The 18,388-nt window shown below is 35.5% G+C and overlaps 1 protein-coding gene across 4 annotated transcripts; it reads right to left on the reverse strand.

Annotated features, from left to right (window-relative positions):
• Window positions 1-1,561: 1,561 nt before the first annotated feature.
• Window positions 1,562-13,499, reverse strand: LOC142614997 (transcription elongation factor SPT6-like). Of its 4 annotated transcripts, XM_075787643.1 has the most exons (17): window positions 13,399-13,499; window positions 12,761-12,893; window positions 12,580-12,667; window positions 12,406-12,487; window positions 12,036-12,153; window positions 11,610-11,871; window positions 11,314-11,520; window positions 11,108-11,230; window positions 10,530-10,910; window positions 10,326-10,436; window positions 9,460-10,239; window positions 8,780-8,921; window positions 7,529-8,700; window positions 7,220-7,429; window positions 6,171-6,618; window positions 3,127-5,768; window positions 1,562-1,758 (listed from the first exon to the last, which is right to left on the reverse strand). In XM_075787643.1, the coding sequence occupies exons 3-16, from the start codon at window positions 12,646-12,648 to the stop codon at window positions 3,820-3,822; spliced, it is 6,054 nt and encodes a 2,017-aa protein (XP_075643758.1). In that variant the 5' UTR covers window positions 12,649-12,667; window positions 12,761-12,893; window positions 13,399-13,499; the 3' UTR covers window positions 1,562-1,758; window positions 3,127-3,819. The 4 variants fall into 4 exon arrangements, with proteins under 4 accessions (XP_075643758.1, XP_075643760.1, XP_075643759.1 ...); XM_075787645.1 differs by having other exon boundaries at window positions 3,651-5,768; window positions 12,761-13,493; XM_075787644.1 differs by having other exon boundaries at window positions 3,138-5,768; window positions 12,761-13,493.
• Between the last annotated feature and the right edge of the window lie 4,889 nt (window positions 13,500-18,388).

Consider the following 18,388-nt stretch of genomic DNA (forward strand, 5'->3'; position numbering starts at 1 on the left):
CCTTTGGCTTCAAATAATCTATCTCCATCCTCTAAGAGAACGAAATGGATGAATGAGATTGGATGATGAGATGGTTCAAGAAGAATAACGCTAGGGACACAACCAATCACACACCTAATTCCACAATTTGTTTAGTTGTGCGATTGTGAATGGTGGACATTTTTTTGCTTTATACAACTCACTGCTTCACGTAGACTACTCAAAATCACACAAGTCAACAAATTGTGAAATTATGTGTGTAAATGATTGTGTACAAGAAGCCCAAACAATATGTACAAGAAACCCAAACAGCTAGCAAATGGGCATGAACATTACAATCCTTGTTAACAAAATGAATTTCCCAAAAAAGAGAAATTGAGCAACTTCAACATGATATCAAGAATCAAAGGGGCTATTGGGTATACATTGGATCTCACATTGAATAATAATGATAAGTATGAGTAGTTAATATAACATAATTGGTCCAAACTCATAAGTTTAAACTTTTAGGTTAAGTTTCACCACCTATAGATATTTTTGCAAGGAGAAAAATAATTAACTTGGTGGAAAAGAAAATGTAGAGCAGTATCCATTACTTCCTCCTTTTGGGCTAAGTTGCTATTGGGGATGAGTCATTTGAAGTCTTGAACACTTGTGTTACATTTTAGGAAAATGATATTCTTATTCTTGCCTTTTGACATCTAATTATTTCTATTTATTTTTACTTTCATGTTTTAAATGTGGACATTCTTTTCCCCATTTTATAAAATGTGGACATTTCGGCATTAGTAATAGATATTTATGTAAAATAGTAGATGTAAACAAGTAAGAAGATAATTTTCCTATATTTTATGCTTTATCATATTAATTTGAAATTTAAAATGCCTGCCATTTTTTCGTGTTCACATTTTAATAATGTTTCATGCACTTTTTCACTTTTACATCTTGCCGTATGGACTCTGTTTTAAATGAGATTGAAGATATAAGCAGACCAATCTTTGAAACAAAGAGTTCCATGGTGCAAAACCCATCAATCTCTTAAATCATCTATTTTGGTGAATAAACTACTATTGTTATTATATTATTATTACAACATATGTTCTATCAAACACACCAAAAAAAAAAAAAAAATTGACTTACTTTTAGTGCTTTTGTGCATAGAGGCAACAAAGAAACAACACATGTCGGTCTAGTGTCCTTGTTTCTGTGCACTAATTGAATGGCTGACATGAATATTTTCATGTTGCTTCGAACTTCGGAAGCAATTATATTTTCCAAACCTAGAAGCCTGACTTCTTTAATTACCCCCACTTCTCAATACCAAATGACAAACAAAAACCATAATTTAACAGGTATCTGCACAGCAAATACTTTTAGCTGAAAACTAAACAAGAGTACAAAGCTTCTGTTTAACAAAATGGTTTATCCCCATTCATGCTCCTATTTTGTTCATAAAATCTGGTTGAAATTGAAACCCTTGGAAGCATCCAATAATTTTGGCATGCAAACTTACTGAGAAGTGAGAAGCAGCCATAATTTCACATACTAAAGTCACACATGAAAATTTTGAATCAACCCTTTCTTCTATAGAATAAAAATGGGTACAACACTTGCTAATTATTAATATTACCAATTCAAAATTGGTACAGATGTCCAGAATTTAAAAAAAAAAAGAGAAAAATGTGGGGTTAATTCCTCTTTTGCTGCTGAGAAAAATCTAGTTCTCCAACAGTTCTTCACCTTTCTTGATCCAAACTTTCGGCTACCATTGTTCACTAACTGTACAATTCATGAGAGAAAACTATCAGTATACATGCAGACATTTATGCTCTTTTCCTTAGTTTTTTTGGTATGTGACGTGTGTGGATGGGAAGAACAAATCTGCAAACAGAAGTGCAAATAAGCCACAAGGCGATGAGATGCATGAACTTAAATAATAAGATATTAACGGGTGCTCTTAAGGTATTTGTTAATGGACTATTTTAAGAAAATTATAATACAACTTTCATAAGAAATATATAAAAAAAAAAGTTGGTTACTTTTTTCTTTTCTTTTCTCTCACAAAAAGTTTATAAAAATATTTTCTAAACAAATGTCCTTCGGGCATCCGATAACTTTTCCCATAAGATAATACTTTTTCCTTGCATTATTATTTTTTTTGGGGGGTGGGGGGGTGGTGTTCTAAATTTTAGGTGCCCTATAAGTGCTTATGAAGTCTATGGCTATATGCAAAATGACCATGAACATGGTTATATTCATAGCTTATGGGGTCTTTGATTATCCAACCTTGCCTTCAATGAAGGTTGGTTAGTGAAGCAGATCACCAAGGGGAGTCTTTTGAGTCTTTTCAACTACTGTCCTATTGACGAAGCCTGATACATGAGGTGCTTAATTAGTTTGATCTCCAAAACTAAACTGAACGGTGAAAGACTATTCGACTAATAATGAGTGACACGTCATGCAATTTCGGAAAATATAAAGGTTAAAGATTTTGCAAGCAAACACAACAACAAATATAACATATATAATAGATAATGGTTGTACATAAAACTAAATTTTGATCCTGAGCTATGTCATAACATTATAAAAAAATAAGGAGAGTAAACGAAAAAGCTATACATGCATATGATTATGGAATGCAATGTAGAATTAAACCACACATTCAAAAAAAAAAAAGAAAGGAAAAAGGATCTAGCCCTGAACTCTCTAATATCCCCAGTGGAGTGGCCAAGTTGACATCACTAGATCTCAATCCAACCCAACCCCAGAGTTGGCAACATGTACCTCGAGTACCCACTTTGCATGAGTACATGGATTTTAGTTGGTGAAAAGTCACCAATCATCGGGGCTCTAAGATGTGATTGGTCACATATGTTTATCAATTGATTTTTTTTTTTTTCACCAATTCTAGGTCACGCAGGATTCAAGATTTCATAGCCTATGTAAAGCTCAAAATCATGTCTTGAACAACAAATCTGAGTTTGAGAGATTGATTAGCCATGAGAAAGATATTATGCACTTCACAACCATTCCATGGTGCAAAACCCCATCAATAGTTAGGAAATCTTCTTCAGTGAATAAACCACTACTAATATGATTATTGTTATTATTGCAACACAAATTCAGTAACACAAAAAATAGGTGCACCTAACACTAACCAGCTGACACGAATAATTTCAGGTTGCATCTAACTTGGGAAGCAATTATATCCTAGAAGCCTGACTTCTCTTCTTCCCCCACCTTTCAATACCAAATGACAAGCCACAAACCAGAACTTTTAACAAAAATCTGCATCTGCAAATACTTATAGCTGAAAACTAAACAGAATGTACATGGCTACTGTTCTACACAGAAATTGCAGCAGGGGATGAATCAATAGTCATTGGTCATCAAATCAATTGGAGTGCTGTCATTACTTAACTGAAGATTTATCTGGGTTCCTTCAATTAGTAGCATTTCAGAAGATTATTGGAGAGAGAGAGAGAGAGAGAGCAACATAACCTCAGTCACGAAGAGTAGCGGGTACTATGTCATACTAAAAGCAATGACAAGCAGTATATTTTACTTCCCAAGTAACAAGCGTAAAGCCAAGCTTGTTCGCATAAACCTTTTTTCCATAGATAAGTTAACAAGTACTAGGTGGATCTTGATCACAAGATCTTACCATTTACCTTATCTTTCAAGAAAGGAGAGCCATTTGAGTCCACGCTTGTTCACTTACTACAACACAAAATATAAAAGCAACCCTTGATCCCAGTCTACACTAATAACATAATCCCACATATAGAAGGAATTTCACTAATCACCTCAAACTGAAATCCTACACTTCCCAAGATATTTTCACCAGCCACTGCTGGCATTTCTACTCCAGTCACCCCCAGATCCACGACCATGTCCATTGCTGCCGCCACTGTTACTCTCAGCTCCCCAACTGCCACCCCAGGTGCCACCACCTGCACCTCTACCCTTACTGCTATCACCCCAACCACCTGTACTTCCGCTGCGTTCCCAACTTCCTCCACCTGCACCTCTACCCTTACTGCTATCACCCCAACCACCTGTACTACCGCTGTGTTCCCAACTACCTCCACCTGCACCTCTACCCTTACCGCTATCACCCCAACCACCTGTACCACCACTAGGTCCCCAACTTGTTCCACCAGCACTATCAGTTCCACCACTGCCCAACTCACTAAAGGAAGTATGATTGTTGTCATCATCCCCACTGTCATAAGAGTCACGTCCACGTCCACGCCCACGACCTTGGCCACGGCCTCGTCCATAACCTTCACCATGACCTTGACCATGATTAGGACCATGTCCTCGTCCTTGTCCGTAACCATGGTCATTGGAGCAACCCATATTGTAACGACTAGTATGCCCACCTTCCCCATTGTTATCCCAATTGTCAAAATTGGCACTCCCACCCCCACTCCACCCACCAGTATTAGTTCCACCACTATGACTGCTGTCCTCATCCCCTATGTTATAAGAGTCACGTCCACGTCCACGACCTTGACCACGACCTCGACCACGATTAGGACCATGTCCTTGTCCTCGTCCATAACCATGGTCATTGGAGCGACCCATTTTGTAATTACTAGTATGCTCACCTTCCCCATTGTTATCCCAATTGCCAAAACTAGCACTCCCACCCCCACTCCAACCACCAGTTCCATCACCACCACCACCCCAATTTCCACCACTAGCATTAGTACGATCATTATCCCATTTTCTAGGTGGATTTTTAATTTTGGCACCAGGAGAATTGCTCCATCCACCATCACTACCTCCATGGCTCCATCCATTATTGCCACCTTGATTGCCACCAGTATTACTCTCAGATCCCTTGCTGCCACCCCAAGTGACACCACCTGCACCTCCACCCTTACTGCTATCACCCCAACCACCTGTACTACCACTAGGTCCCCAACTTGTTCCACCACTGCCCAACTCACCAAAAAAAGTATTATTGTTGTTCTCACTTACATCCCCATGGCCACATCCATTCTTAACACCTTGATTGCCACCACTATTACTCTCAACTCCCTTGCTGCCACCCCAAATGACACCACTTGCACCTCCACCCTTACTGCTATCACCCCAACCACCTGCACCTCCACCCTTACTGCTACCACCCCAACCACCTGTACCACCACTAGGTCCCCAACTTGTTCCACCAACACCATCAGTTCCACCACTGCGCAACTCACCAAAAAAAGTATTATTTTTGTTCTCACTTGCACTCCCATGGCCACGTCCATTATTGCCACCTTGATTTCCACCACTATTACTCTCAGCTCCCTTGCTGCCACCCCAAGTGGCACCACCTGCACCTCCACCCTTACTGCTAGTGCTATCACCCCAACCACCTGTACCACTAGGTCCCCAACTTTTTCCACCAACACCATCAGTTCCACCACTGCCCAACCCACCAAAGAAAGTCTTATTGTTGTTATCCCTTGCACCCCCACTCCAACTACCTGTACCATCACCTACACCCCCCCAATTTCCTCCATTAGTATTAGTACAATCACTATCCCATCTGCTGGGTGAATTCTGAACTTTTTCACTATGAAAAGTGCTCCATCCGCCATCACCCCCATCTCCATTCTTCGAACCAAAGTCCAACTTTGAGTATGTATCATAACCAGAATCTTTATTTTCATGGCTGCTGTCATTACGCCCACGACCACGACCACGACCACGACCACAACCACGCCCACGCCCAAATCCATGACCAAGGCCTTGGCCACCATCTCCAACATCATCTCCATAGTCATTTGTATCTGTCAATTTAATGGAAAAATAAAGAGTAAAGAAAGTTAATGCATCAAATTCTAAATATTGGCAGGTTAGCCTATTGTGACCATATCATGTGTTCAACAACAAAATTATTGTACTTTACCATTTACAGCATTGATATGTGAATGCCCTATTTATATTTTATAGACATGCATCTTCATATATCAAACTCATGTACACATCAATTGGTTTGACTAACAAATACACATTATTGTATAGTATCAAAAACTTCTAACATAACGTTAATCCAGGAATTTAACACAGATCAATATGATAATCTGAAACTTGACAAAGGAGTCTATCAAATAATTTTCCCCAGGCTATTGTGTGCTTTATGCTAGGTATAAAATTAAAGAAATCACAAAAAGAAAGTGAGTAGTTTTCACCTCTTGGAAAAGGGGTAGATTCTAAGCCTGATTTTGGCTGGCTTTGCCAACCACCATCATTGCTTCCCCTAACACTAGTCTTTACAGAAGAACCCCCAAATGCAGATTTTTGCATTGGTGCTGACTCATGCTGCAAATCATCAATATGCTTCTGGAAATATGCCACCAATTGCTCAATCTTCCCAAACATTTGCTTCCTAAACTTGAATCCCTTGGGATGCAGACCAACAAACTCATGACGTAGATGTGTGGTTTTTATATAAGACAAGATGAAAGTTCCAGGATGCTCATAAGAAATTCCAAAACAGTAAACAATTCTAGTTGGATATTCTGATTTTTCTACTCTCAACACTTTATCAACCTCTGCTTTCGAACCCCTCTTGAATTTTCGGAAACTAACCATTGTTTTCAGGTGGGTTACCAGTGGGTCTACATAACGATCCACAACCTATTTTTGACACCATGAATATATATTAGATGAGCTAAAACAATCAAAAGGGCAGATACATTTAGTAGATAAGCACAGACACTGAATTTTCTGTATATAAGTAATTTCTTCTCAACTTGGGGATTTATCAAGTAACCCATAAAATAAAACTCGCAATTATGTTGGGATTAATACAAAGGTCCAGCAACAATTAACTACTAGCAATAAGCATGATGTCAACTCATTGATGTTGTAGTTCTGATCACAGAAAATTTTAATTCCAAAATATTCTCCACACCATGACATTAGCTAGCTTTCAACCTTTTCCTTAAGAAAACCTGATCAGTTTTTTGGCTAGTTCACTGGGCAAGAATCAGCTGGAATTATGTTAGTGACTCACATTTATAGTTTTTAATTTTATCTACTTATTCAGTTTTGCTACATAGGCGAATCTAGAACTCATTAGTCAACTCACTGTGCAGAAATAAAGAAATTACATATATGATGAATGAGTACTGATTTAAATATAGAATTGGCAGAGCGGACATACTATTGTAGCAACGCAGACAAAATAAGGTAGAAAGTTGAGAAGCCTTCCTGACCAGAAAAAAAGAATACAAACCTCATCAATATCCTTAAAGTAATCATCCCCTATTTTTAATGTCTTTCCAAGACGAAGCAAGTTTGTAATATTGCTGTGATCCTTTCCCCCTTCGGTGATGTCTTTGTGCACAAAAAGTCCATCACAGATTTTCAATGTTAAAGTAAGATAAGATGGACCTCTGGCACTAGGGCGAAAAATACATTCTCCAGCATCCTTATTTGAGAGGAACTACTCAACAAAATGCACAAATTAATGCCTATCACCAATTCAAAACTCCATGACAATGAAAAATTGAACAAGCTAAAAATTGCATCATGAATAACACACCTCCATTGCTTGATTCAAAGTTAGATTCTGAAAATGAGGATGAACAATCATCCTTGGGTTGAAAGGCTTCTTTGCTAGCTCCCCATTGTGGGCTTTCCCCTGCTTACTTCGTAAACTGCTCTGTCCTCCACAGTAATAAGGGTCTGCTTCAGAAGAGTTTTGGTCTCCATTACTCTTTAATTCACTTTCTTTACAAGTCAGACACACCTGGAATTTGTCTTTTTCTACTTGTTTGATCTTGCAGGTAAGAATATCACCTACATGCAGCTTTTCTGCTAAAGAAATGTCATCAGCATTATCTGAAAAGTCTTCCTCTACAAGTACCCCAGTCAAGCCTGAGTCAAGCACACAGAATGCTCGATGAGATTGCAAATTGCGAACTGTTGCCTGGACTATTCTTCCTTCAGCAAGTGCATTCCCATTTTTTCCAGATACCATATCAAATTCCTCATCCTGAGTTGGTTCTTCATAAGGCCTTCGAGGATCTCGAAATCCATGAAGAAGTTCCATTTTAATATCATAGAGAGTCTCTATTCTGTTTTCTCCCATTTCTATTTCATATTTTTCTGAATAATCAGTAATATCAAAACTTTTTAGCAGTTGTGGATTGTCATTAATGTACTGTACAGGCTCTTCCATGGAATCTGCATTATTTGCATCATCCTGAATATGAAATTTATGAACTGCCTTTGCCAAATCCTCTGCAAGACTATATGACTCAGGGTGAATTCTTGTATTATCCAACAGATTAGTATCTTTGCCAGTATAATGCAGTTCACTGCAACAAACTCGTAAAAAACCAACTGCATTATAGAAATCGTTCTTTCCTCTCAGTCCACAACTAATTAAGTCTCTTCGATTTCTAATTTCTTTACCTCCAAGTAAATGCCTCTGTAATGAAGCCGCCTTTCTAGGTCCAAGCCCAGAAACGAATTGCAAAGGCGCAAAAAGCCAGGCATGCTTTGCAGCCAAGTTCAAGTCTAGACCTACCTGGTTAGTAACATCCACCATAACCCATTCTATCATCTCCCACTTCTCATCACCTGTAAGATAGTGATCCAAAGAGCTAAGTTTCCAAGATACTATCTCTCTTTGGGCCCCACACAATGTTGCAATCATAGCCAACGGGTTTTGGAGGTAACGACCGAGAGCCACAGCACGCTTTACAATGCCTAAATGATTTCCAAAATGAAGGCAACAGTAAACAATCAAGTTAATTAAAAGAAGATATCAAGAAACAAATGTAATTACCTGGTTGTCCAGGCAGCTGTTCTGAGGAAATCTGTGAATGTTCATAAATATGGGCAAAGGATTCATCCCCATAAACAATGCTGATCTCATCCATAACTTGGCTGATATCTCCAGTATTCTCCTCTACCATTTTAAAAATGATCTGATCAACAGGAATAACAACTCACAATGTCATATTGCCAAACTAATAAAGAAGAGATTAAAATGATTATAGAAGAAAAGGAGAGTATACATCGTATGACAAGTCAGAAAAGTCATGAATGTTAAGTTGCATTAGCATCCATCAAATAAACTATGAAATGTTGAGTCAGTGAAGTCATGATGTTAAGTCATGAAAGCAAAATACACGTTCTCTTTATTCTTTTTATGCATACCAAATATATCTTGTTTTCTATTTGACTCATGTTTTGTGTATAATTTTAAAGTTAAAAAAACTATTATGAAATTTTATATATGTTTTGGATGAGATAGTTATTGATAATATCTGAGAAGTAAAAGTTACACAAGGTTCAACTTTAACCTATGTCTCTCTCTCTCTCTCTCTCTCTCTCTCTCTCTCTCTCTCTCTACTTTTGACTACATCATGTAGTGAAAATATTGTTGTTCTAGATTTGAATACTCAGCTCTTCATAACTAACACAGCAAAAGTTACTATGTTAAATTGTTCTAGATATGAATACCTCTTTGATATCATCCTTCAACCGTGTGCAAGCCACATTAGCAGCACCTAAGACAATGACATGTGGACGATAATTTTTCATGAACTTAAGAACATGCTGTTGGTCATTCTTCCTCTGTTGCTGGTGAATAACATTTTGTGACCGTTTAGTAATTGACCCAGCATGCAACACATCAAGCACTTCTCCTGAAGAATCCAACATTACAAATGTAGTTTCTGGCTTTCCCGGACCCCAACAACAGGCCATTACCCTTGGTGCAATACCTTTATTCTCGTTAACAACATTTTCCTTACAATGATATGGCGCCACAGAGACCCTGTTCCAGAACTGCTTCCCATATTCTATAAGTAACCAGTTTTTTGCTTGGGTGGTCAACAGAGCTCTTGCTTCCTTCTCCATAGAAGGAAGAAGAAAATTTTTAATTGCATCCTCTAGAATTATCTTGCGCTGTTCGTTCCAAATTTGAGCAGATCTATTATCATTGTCTCTAAGATAAACATCACGGGATGCACTAATCAACTCATCCAGGGCACTCTCTGGCAACTTTATGGTAATTTCAAGGAGCTTCTCTTCTTCTACCTTCTGAATAAGAAGCCACTGCATGTCTTCAAATTTTGAGAGTGGTTTGTTGTGTAGCCACTTGACCCCTGCATACTGATGAAAACAATCTATTTCCTTGTTTCCTTTTGGGGTAGGGCTTGTTGAGACTAAAGCTCTATCCATGAAAATACTACGGGCATGTTTCCTAAACAATGTCTCACAGCTGATATCCACTGCGGCCTGCAAAAAAAGAAAAAAAGTTAGCAAACAAAACCAACCAGCCCCTCAAAGTTATGCAGGATCAAAGACAAACATCAAGAGCATACCATGTGCCTAGCACCTTTGAGCACTGCTTCAGGAGTTTCAAACATTTCACACATAAAATTTGAAGCTATCTCCTCTGGAAATTCCTCAGGATCCTCATCAAACTTAAATCCCTACAGTCAGAAGAAGCCAAATTATGTCTTACACATATAAATATTAAAACAAAAACATGGTCATAAAAGAAGTTTATACACTAGTGAACATACAGTTCTCTCTAAAGTTATTTGGAAGCCAAATTGCTTGGAGTCACCAAACTTGTGTGCAAGCTCCCACAGGCCAGCCTTATTGCAGTAGCTATATTGTGATTTCTTTGCAGGCCTCTTATATTTTCCACCATTGCCCCCCTCAGTTGGAGGAAAATGTAAGCTAAACTGCATGTCCACATCATCAATATCTCTCTCAGATTCAGCCTTCTTCAGAGACTTGATGGTGGTTTCAAAGAGCTCCTTATTAAAGGCAAGCCTTGCCCCACTGACAATATTGCAACATTCCTCTTCATAGCGCTTGTTATAGTACCTCTTAAGAGCACTCTTCCGCTTCTGAAGATGTAACCACTTTTTGTCAAGCTCCTTGATGGCCCAAAGAACCTGCATAGAATACATTCACTTGGATTATGGAAACATTTCATCCTGTTTATACGTTATATCCACTTCCTACTTTTCTTTTCTTCCTCTTCTACGATGACTCATGCTACATGAATAAGGTGGCAACATGTAATTTGTATAGCCCCTCAATTACACAAGGGTTATAATTAAAAGAAGAAAAAATTAAAAATAAAGAGTACCTTGTGCCACTTCAGTTTAGGCGTTCTCTCGGCATCAACCTTACCTCTGCTTTCTTCATCTTGCTCTGGGTCCTTCAAGAGACTCAGGCACTGCTCCTTCCGATACATAGTGATAAACGGAATCTTGGAAAAAACAAAAATTGCTAATGAAAAGGTGCCATTCAGAGTTTAAAATGGGATATCACTTTAAAGCTACTGATACTTACATCACACTTCTCCAAATGATGCAATTTCAGAAAGCTCATAATTTCTTCCTTACGAATTCTTTTACATAGATCAAATCCTTCAGCTTGTTCCGGCATCTTGCAGAACAATGGATACATATACGTCCCAAGTTGACCAAGTATGCAAGAACTCTCCTCTATAATGCTCATTTCGTCAACTGGAGCAGGCCCAATGATTTCCCCAAATATCTAAGAGTTGAAACGTAGGACGAATTAATTCTAGAGAAAGAATAAGATGACATTTTGGCAATTGACTACCATTATCAAAGACAATATACCTGCATCCTCTCGGGCACGTCAGTCTCCTTTACACTAGCATCCTTCTCTGTCATGTACTTGTCTTTGAGGATGAAAGGTGCAAAATCATCAGAATTATCAGGTCTGGCACTCTCAGCTAGAACTTCTTCATGAAGATTCAGTACTTCATCAGCATTGCTAAAAGTGTAACTAGCTTCCCCTACTGCAGATGAAGCTTTTGATGCATGCCTTGACTTCTTTTTATTCGAATTTCTTTGGCCAGAAAGAGATTTGTAAGTAGAACTTGCAAAAAAGAACAGAAAAAAAAAATGAATAACAAATATATATATATATATATTTTTGAAATATGTAATTTACAATTAATCATTTATAAATAACAAAGTAAGCAGGTGAATCAAAATAAGAATTACAAGAGTAAATTCAAGGGGCTCATGAAGGCATAATACCTTATGGGGGCTCCCTTCCCATAAAATTTTCCATGATCTACTATAAAATTTGCCATTTCATCCTCTTCATCATCAGGCACGTATTCATCTTCTTCAGCAACATCACTAAATAGTGGTCCTGAAAACACCATTTTCCATTTTTTAAAAAATTTTATGATAGACATTCTAATGTTTGACTTTGAAAGCACAATTTTGAATCATTAACAATGTTATGGATAACTTTTAACCAAAAGAACCGTATATTGCAAATGTCTAATAAGCACCAAGTGTTTTCAAGCAAAGTGGTCTCCACTCAGGCAGTCCTCAAGCCAGGTAACGGACATCTTTTTTACTTAAATTGAAGAAGTTATAACTACAGAGAAGCAATTACCATCGTCATCTGAAATGCCAGAGGGCCCTTCCAGTTCAGTGTCAACCCCAGCCTTTTTGAGCCGCTTAAACTTTGCACCTCCCTATCAGTGAAACAAAACATGATCAACAAAATATGTGTAACCATCTCAACAAGGATAAAAGGAACAAAAAAGATGATGGCACAAAAATTCACCTTCTCTGACTGAAGCTTGCCCAGGTTTTCATTCTCTCGAATCAACTCAAGATCGTCGTCATCAAGCATAAGACTCCTCAACGATTTTCTAATGAATTTCAAAACAAAATACTTTAGAACATGCAAGTAAACCACATACTTCAAATCACATTGCAGAGTGGGGGGAAATTATTATCCTAACCTTTTCCTTTTCCTCTTTTTCTTTTGTTTGTTTCTATAGCTTTGTTGTTCTTCCTCCGATTCTTCATCATCATCATCATCATCATTATCATCTACTAAAAACCCATCATCCTCAAACTCATCCAAATCTTCTTCTAATCAAACCCATCAACCCAAATTCAATTATTAGCAACAACAATTAGATTATAGTAAACAAATACAATAGCTATACCAGCAACACTCAACTCACATTAAGTCACTAACATCATCATTACCATAACAATTCTAGAAACAATAATAGCATATAGCAAAAGGCTAAATCTTGTTACATACTCTCTCAAAGCACGATTTAAACCCACGTGGTGCAGTGTGTGTGTACGATGAGTGTGCAAATAACCCTTGTGTGATAATCATTACCCATAGTGAAAACATAAAACAAATTATAAAGTTGAAAGGCACAGAAACTCAGATCACATATCACTCGAAGGAATATGTTACTCTTTAAAAGCAATTAAGTGGATTCCACTGCGTTGAAAAGTAATAAAAACAAATAAACAAATAATCTTTTAATTGAAAGTTGCGTGACACCCTAAAAAAACTGATCAAATGCAATAAACACAAACTTTAATAGATTTTAGCACCAGTTAGCTGGACTCTTACTTGACCCAATGCTTGGACACTGAACTCAAATTGAGTGTAACTTTGACAATCAAAGAAAATGGGAGCGGAAAAGCAAAAATAAATAAATAAAATACATTTTTGGGGGAAAAAAAAAAACAGGTACACAATAAATTATAAAACGTTCACTTTGGGGCAACAAAAGATTACAAATTTACGTTTAGCAAAAAAAAAAAAAAAAAAAGATTACAAACCCAACAGAGCGAGAAGAAAGAAAAACTACATAAAACAATAAAAGAGAACTAGGAGCATTCAAAATATCGCATTATCACGTCAAATTAAAATATCGCGATATAACATTAAATGCATTGATACGAGATGATGATGATAAACATGTCTATATATATATATATATATATATATATATATATATATATATCGCAAGCCGGAATGATCATTTCGCCGGCGAAAACTCGCCGATCGTGCGGACAAAAAATATATATATATTTTAAATTAATAAAACATTTATGAAAAGCACTTATTGATTATTAAATAGAACAAAAGCTAAAACCAAAAAACCAAAACGAACACACACACACACAGTGACAGAGATAACGAAGAGACCGTACGGTTAGAGCTACATCAATTTTTCAAAAAGAAACGTGTATATATAGGAAAGAATAAACCGTAAAAAGCTGAGATAAAACTATAGTATATGTTAGTTATATTTATGTATACCATCGTCTTCTTCTTCTTCTTCTTCGTCTTCGTTGTTGGAAGCTACAGCTGGTTCGTTTTCGTCTGTGAATCCAAAAAAAAAAAAAAAAACGCATAGAGAATATGAATTGGTTTTCGTATATAATGTGTGTATGTGAAGAGAGAGAGAGAGAGAGAGAGAGAGAGAGTATGGATTTTAAGGGACCTTCATCGTCGTCTTCGACAATGCGTGACCTTCTCTTCCTCGCCATTGTATGTTGTGGGCGATTCTCAGAAACCCTAACTCAATGGTTTTAGAGAGAGAGAGAGATTGACTAGCAGTGTTGATGATAGAGTGGAGTCAAGTTTTAGAGAGAGAGAGAGAGAGAGAGAAATAGAACAGAAATGGATAGAGAGAGACCTTCAGGCTTTTTTTGTTGTTATGCCATTTGCGTGTGCTCCATACTACTAATTTACCAAAACACCCCTTCTCTTTGTGATCATGCCACGTGGAATAAGAATGGAGATGGAGTTGGTAAATCTTGAGCTTGCTTCAAACCCAAAAAATAAAAAATAAAAAAATTTATGTTTGTTAATTTAGAAAATAAGCCTAAAGTTTAGGCTCGATTGTTAAATGGCAAAGTTCAAACATAGTAATGTGCTTGTGAACAAACTTATGAATATAAAGATGCAGTTGGTTAATCTTGAGCTTGCTTTGAAAAAAAAAAGCTTATTTATGTTTGTTAATTTAGAAAATAAGCCTTAAGTTTAGGCTTGATTATTTAACGAGCCAAACTCAAATATAGTAATATGTTTCTGAACAAACTCGTGAACTTGAAGATTTGATTTAACTATATATAATATTATATTTTATGACAGAACTTAGGTATTGTTCTTTAGATTTTTCTCTTAAAATTTATCCATGTACTTAACTAAAAATACACTTTCATACTATGAATTTTAAGATGAATTTAAAGAATTTCACTTAAGTATTGTACATAAATTTTGCTCATATTTATATGCATATTTGGCTAAAAATATATTTATATAGGCTTGAAATTATATTGTATAAGGTTTTCAATAGGTTCATATAAAATTGAATTATTATTTGAAACTTATTGATGATATAAAAAATTTATTTGAGATAAAAATTTATAGAATTATGAATAGGTAAAACATTTTAGACATGGTTTTGCTATATATATATATATAATGTTAATCGAGTAGCTCGTGAAGAAGGTCGAGTTTGCTAGAAAAAAAAAAAAGAGCTAATATTTACATAAAATCTTGTTTCACAAAAAAACTCAAAAATTTAGGGCTCGTTTGATAGCAGTGTTTAAGTATTGTTGTTCAGTTTTTAGTATTATGAAAATACATATTTGAGTGTTATAGAAATGCATGTCAGAAGTGTTATTATTATTTAAACACTGAATATTATTGCTAAAGGCCTTGTGGTTGAATTGACACCTCTCCATGTACAAAGTGGTTGAGGGATCTAAAGAAAAAAATGTTCGAATTGCAAAATTAGCAGCATATTATAATTATTTCTAAAAAAAAAACTTAAAATTATTGTTTAAAACCCACTATCAAACATACCCTTAGATTTTTAGTATTCCATTTGGACTCGGTATATAGTTGGAGAAAGGAAAGAGGGGGCATAAATGTAACTTAATTGAAACTGTTTTTTGGGGGGTACTAATGTCTAATACTATATGGTACAAGCAAGGAGAGCATATGGGGCAGGCCACCTGGCAGAGCGTATCACTATCGGTATACGTTTTTGGTAAACTGGACAAGGACAATGTTTGCTGCTGTTCTGCACTTCTGCTACTTTATTACCCTTCAATTTCATGGCCAATATTCCTCTACCAATTTATTTATATTAATGTCATTGGCACAATTTAAGGCTACCCCTATGATATCTCTATCTATTCCTTTCTTTCTTTTTATTTTTTTTAGAAAGATCTTTCTTTTTAATTAGTTAGGAAAAATTTTATTTTTATTTTTATATTACGTGAATTCTCAAAAAAAAAAAAAGAAAGAAAAAAGTGACAGTTTTTATTCCACACAAGTTCAAACTTTAAACTCTCTAAAGTAAACTATCATGTACCATATATTACCTCTTTAAAATATTATATTATATGATTTCTTAATTAATTTGGTTTAAAGTTATATATAAAAAATCAATTACTTAAAAAGTAATAGAAAAGTAAAAACTTACTCTACTCATATCTTGGTCAAATAGTCTCCCAAGCATAATATATTTGATTCTTTTAATATAAGTTGCTGCCCCCCTCCCCCTTCTCTATTTAGAATCTATTATTGGGGTTGAAGCAAGCGGTTCTACTTCTTTGTAGCTTCTCTTTTTTCTTTTTCTTTAATAAATACTTCTTTCCCATAGAAAATAAATAATATAATAATATAAGAAATCTTTACATATTCCTTTCCTTTTTTAATAAATACTAGTGTTGGCTGCACGTGCAACGTGTTGCCCCAGTAGTGAGAAAATTAATACAAATTTTGTATGAGAAACCGTGAATTTGGGCTCACCCAATTTGACTATATTAAAAAAGAAGTCTAAGAATACAACAAAATATCACAATATTTTCATAATATCTTCATTTTTAGGATCCGAATAGATTTTTTTATTTTTTATTTGAGAGAAATGCTACATTCATAACATTTTTAGAGATGACAATTTTCCCCCGCCCCTCCCCCGCTTTGCCCCGCGCGAGTTTTTCCTGCCTCGCAAAGGTGATGGGGCGGGGATGGGTTTAGACTTTTTAGACCCACCCTGCCTCGCCCGAGTTGCTAAGGGTTATAATTGTAAATTTTTCATACCCTAAAACTCTACTATTTAAATAGCATATCAATATTAGCTTATTTTATTCTACCCAATGTGGTTCTCTGCCTTTATTTTGTTATGTATTATACTATAAGTTTTTTTTTTTTTTTTTTTTTTTTTTTTTTTTTTTTGTGATTGTCTTGTTAAACGCTTGGATATATTATTCAATTTTTTTCTAAAAATTGATATTATTTGATGGGATAAATTTAGTTGTAATTTCAAGTACATTTTTATTAATGAAATAGGTTTCATTAAAAAATTTGTACTAATTGTATGACAAATTAACAAAAAGTAGAGTTTTACGGGGTGGGGCGGGGCTTCGCGGGGCCCCAAGGGGCGGGGATGGGGTGAGAAAGTTTTCTTCATCATGCGGGGCGGGGCGGGAGTGGGGCAAGATAAAACCATGCAGGGCGGGGACGAAGATCCCATCCTTCGGCCCCGCCCCGCCCCATTGCCATCCCTAATTTTTAGAACAAATTCTAAATGATAAGTTATTATTGGTTTTAAACTGATAACATTGTTATTGTTATTTTCAAAACATTTATTTTTAGTTGTGGTTGGTCACAGTCTTATATTTTATTATTTTATTTCAACCTATAAGAAATTGATACTTCAATATTTGTAAAAATATTGTGAAATTTATTGTGTCAGTATAACAATATATATGCTAGCTTACATAAATATTTAAAAGACAAAAAAAAAAAAAAAAAAAAAACACAAACCGATTATTGGGAAAAAAAAAACTTTAGGCACGGTAGAAATTAATGTTAAAATGTTGTGGACTTATCATTTTTTTATTTGATCTATAAGAAATTGAGATCTCAACAATTGTGAAAATATTGTGATAATAATAAGTGTTGTAACATTTTCTCAAAACATTTGTTTTCAGTTGTGGTCAGTCAGAGTCTCATATTTTATTATTTTATTTTTACTTGTAAGAAATTGACACGTCAATAATTGTGAAAATATTGTGAAATTTGTTATGTCAGTATAACAATATATATGCCAGCTTACATAAATATTTCAAAGAAAAAAAAACACAAATTGATTACTGGAAAAAAAAAAAAAACTTTAGGCACTGTAGCTACCGTGCCAGTTGAATAAACCAAAAGCACAGTAGCTCTAGTGCTATCCATCAATAATAACTTACCTATGATTTGTTGTGAAAGTAATGTTAAAATGTTGTGGATTTAGCATTTTTTTATTTGATATATAAGAAACTGAGATCTCAACAATTGTGAAAATATTGTGATAATAATAAGTGTTGTAACATTTTCTCAAAAAATTTATTTTCAATTGTGGTCACAGTCTCATATTTTATTATTTTATTCCGACTTGTAAGAAATTGACATGTCAATAATTGTGAAAATATTGTGAAATTTGTTGTGTCAGTATAACAATATAAATGTTAGCTTACATCAATATTTAAAAGAAAAAAAAAACACAAACCGATTACTGAAAAAAAAAAACCAATCTCATATTTTATTTTAT

The sequence above is a fragment of the Castanea sativa genome, chromosome 11, assembly GCF_040712315.1.
Source record: "Castanea sativa cultivar Marrone di Chiusa Pesio chromosome 11, ASM4071231v1".
NCBI classification, from domain to species: Eukaryota; Viridiplantae; Streptophyta; class Magnoliopsida; order Fagales; family Fagaceae; genus Castanea; species Castanea sativa.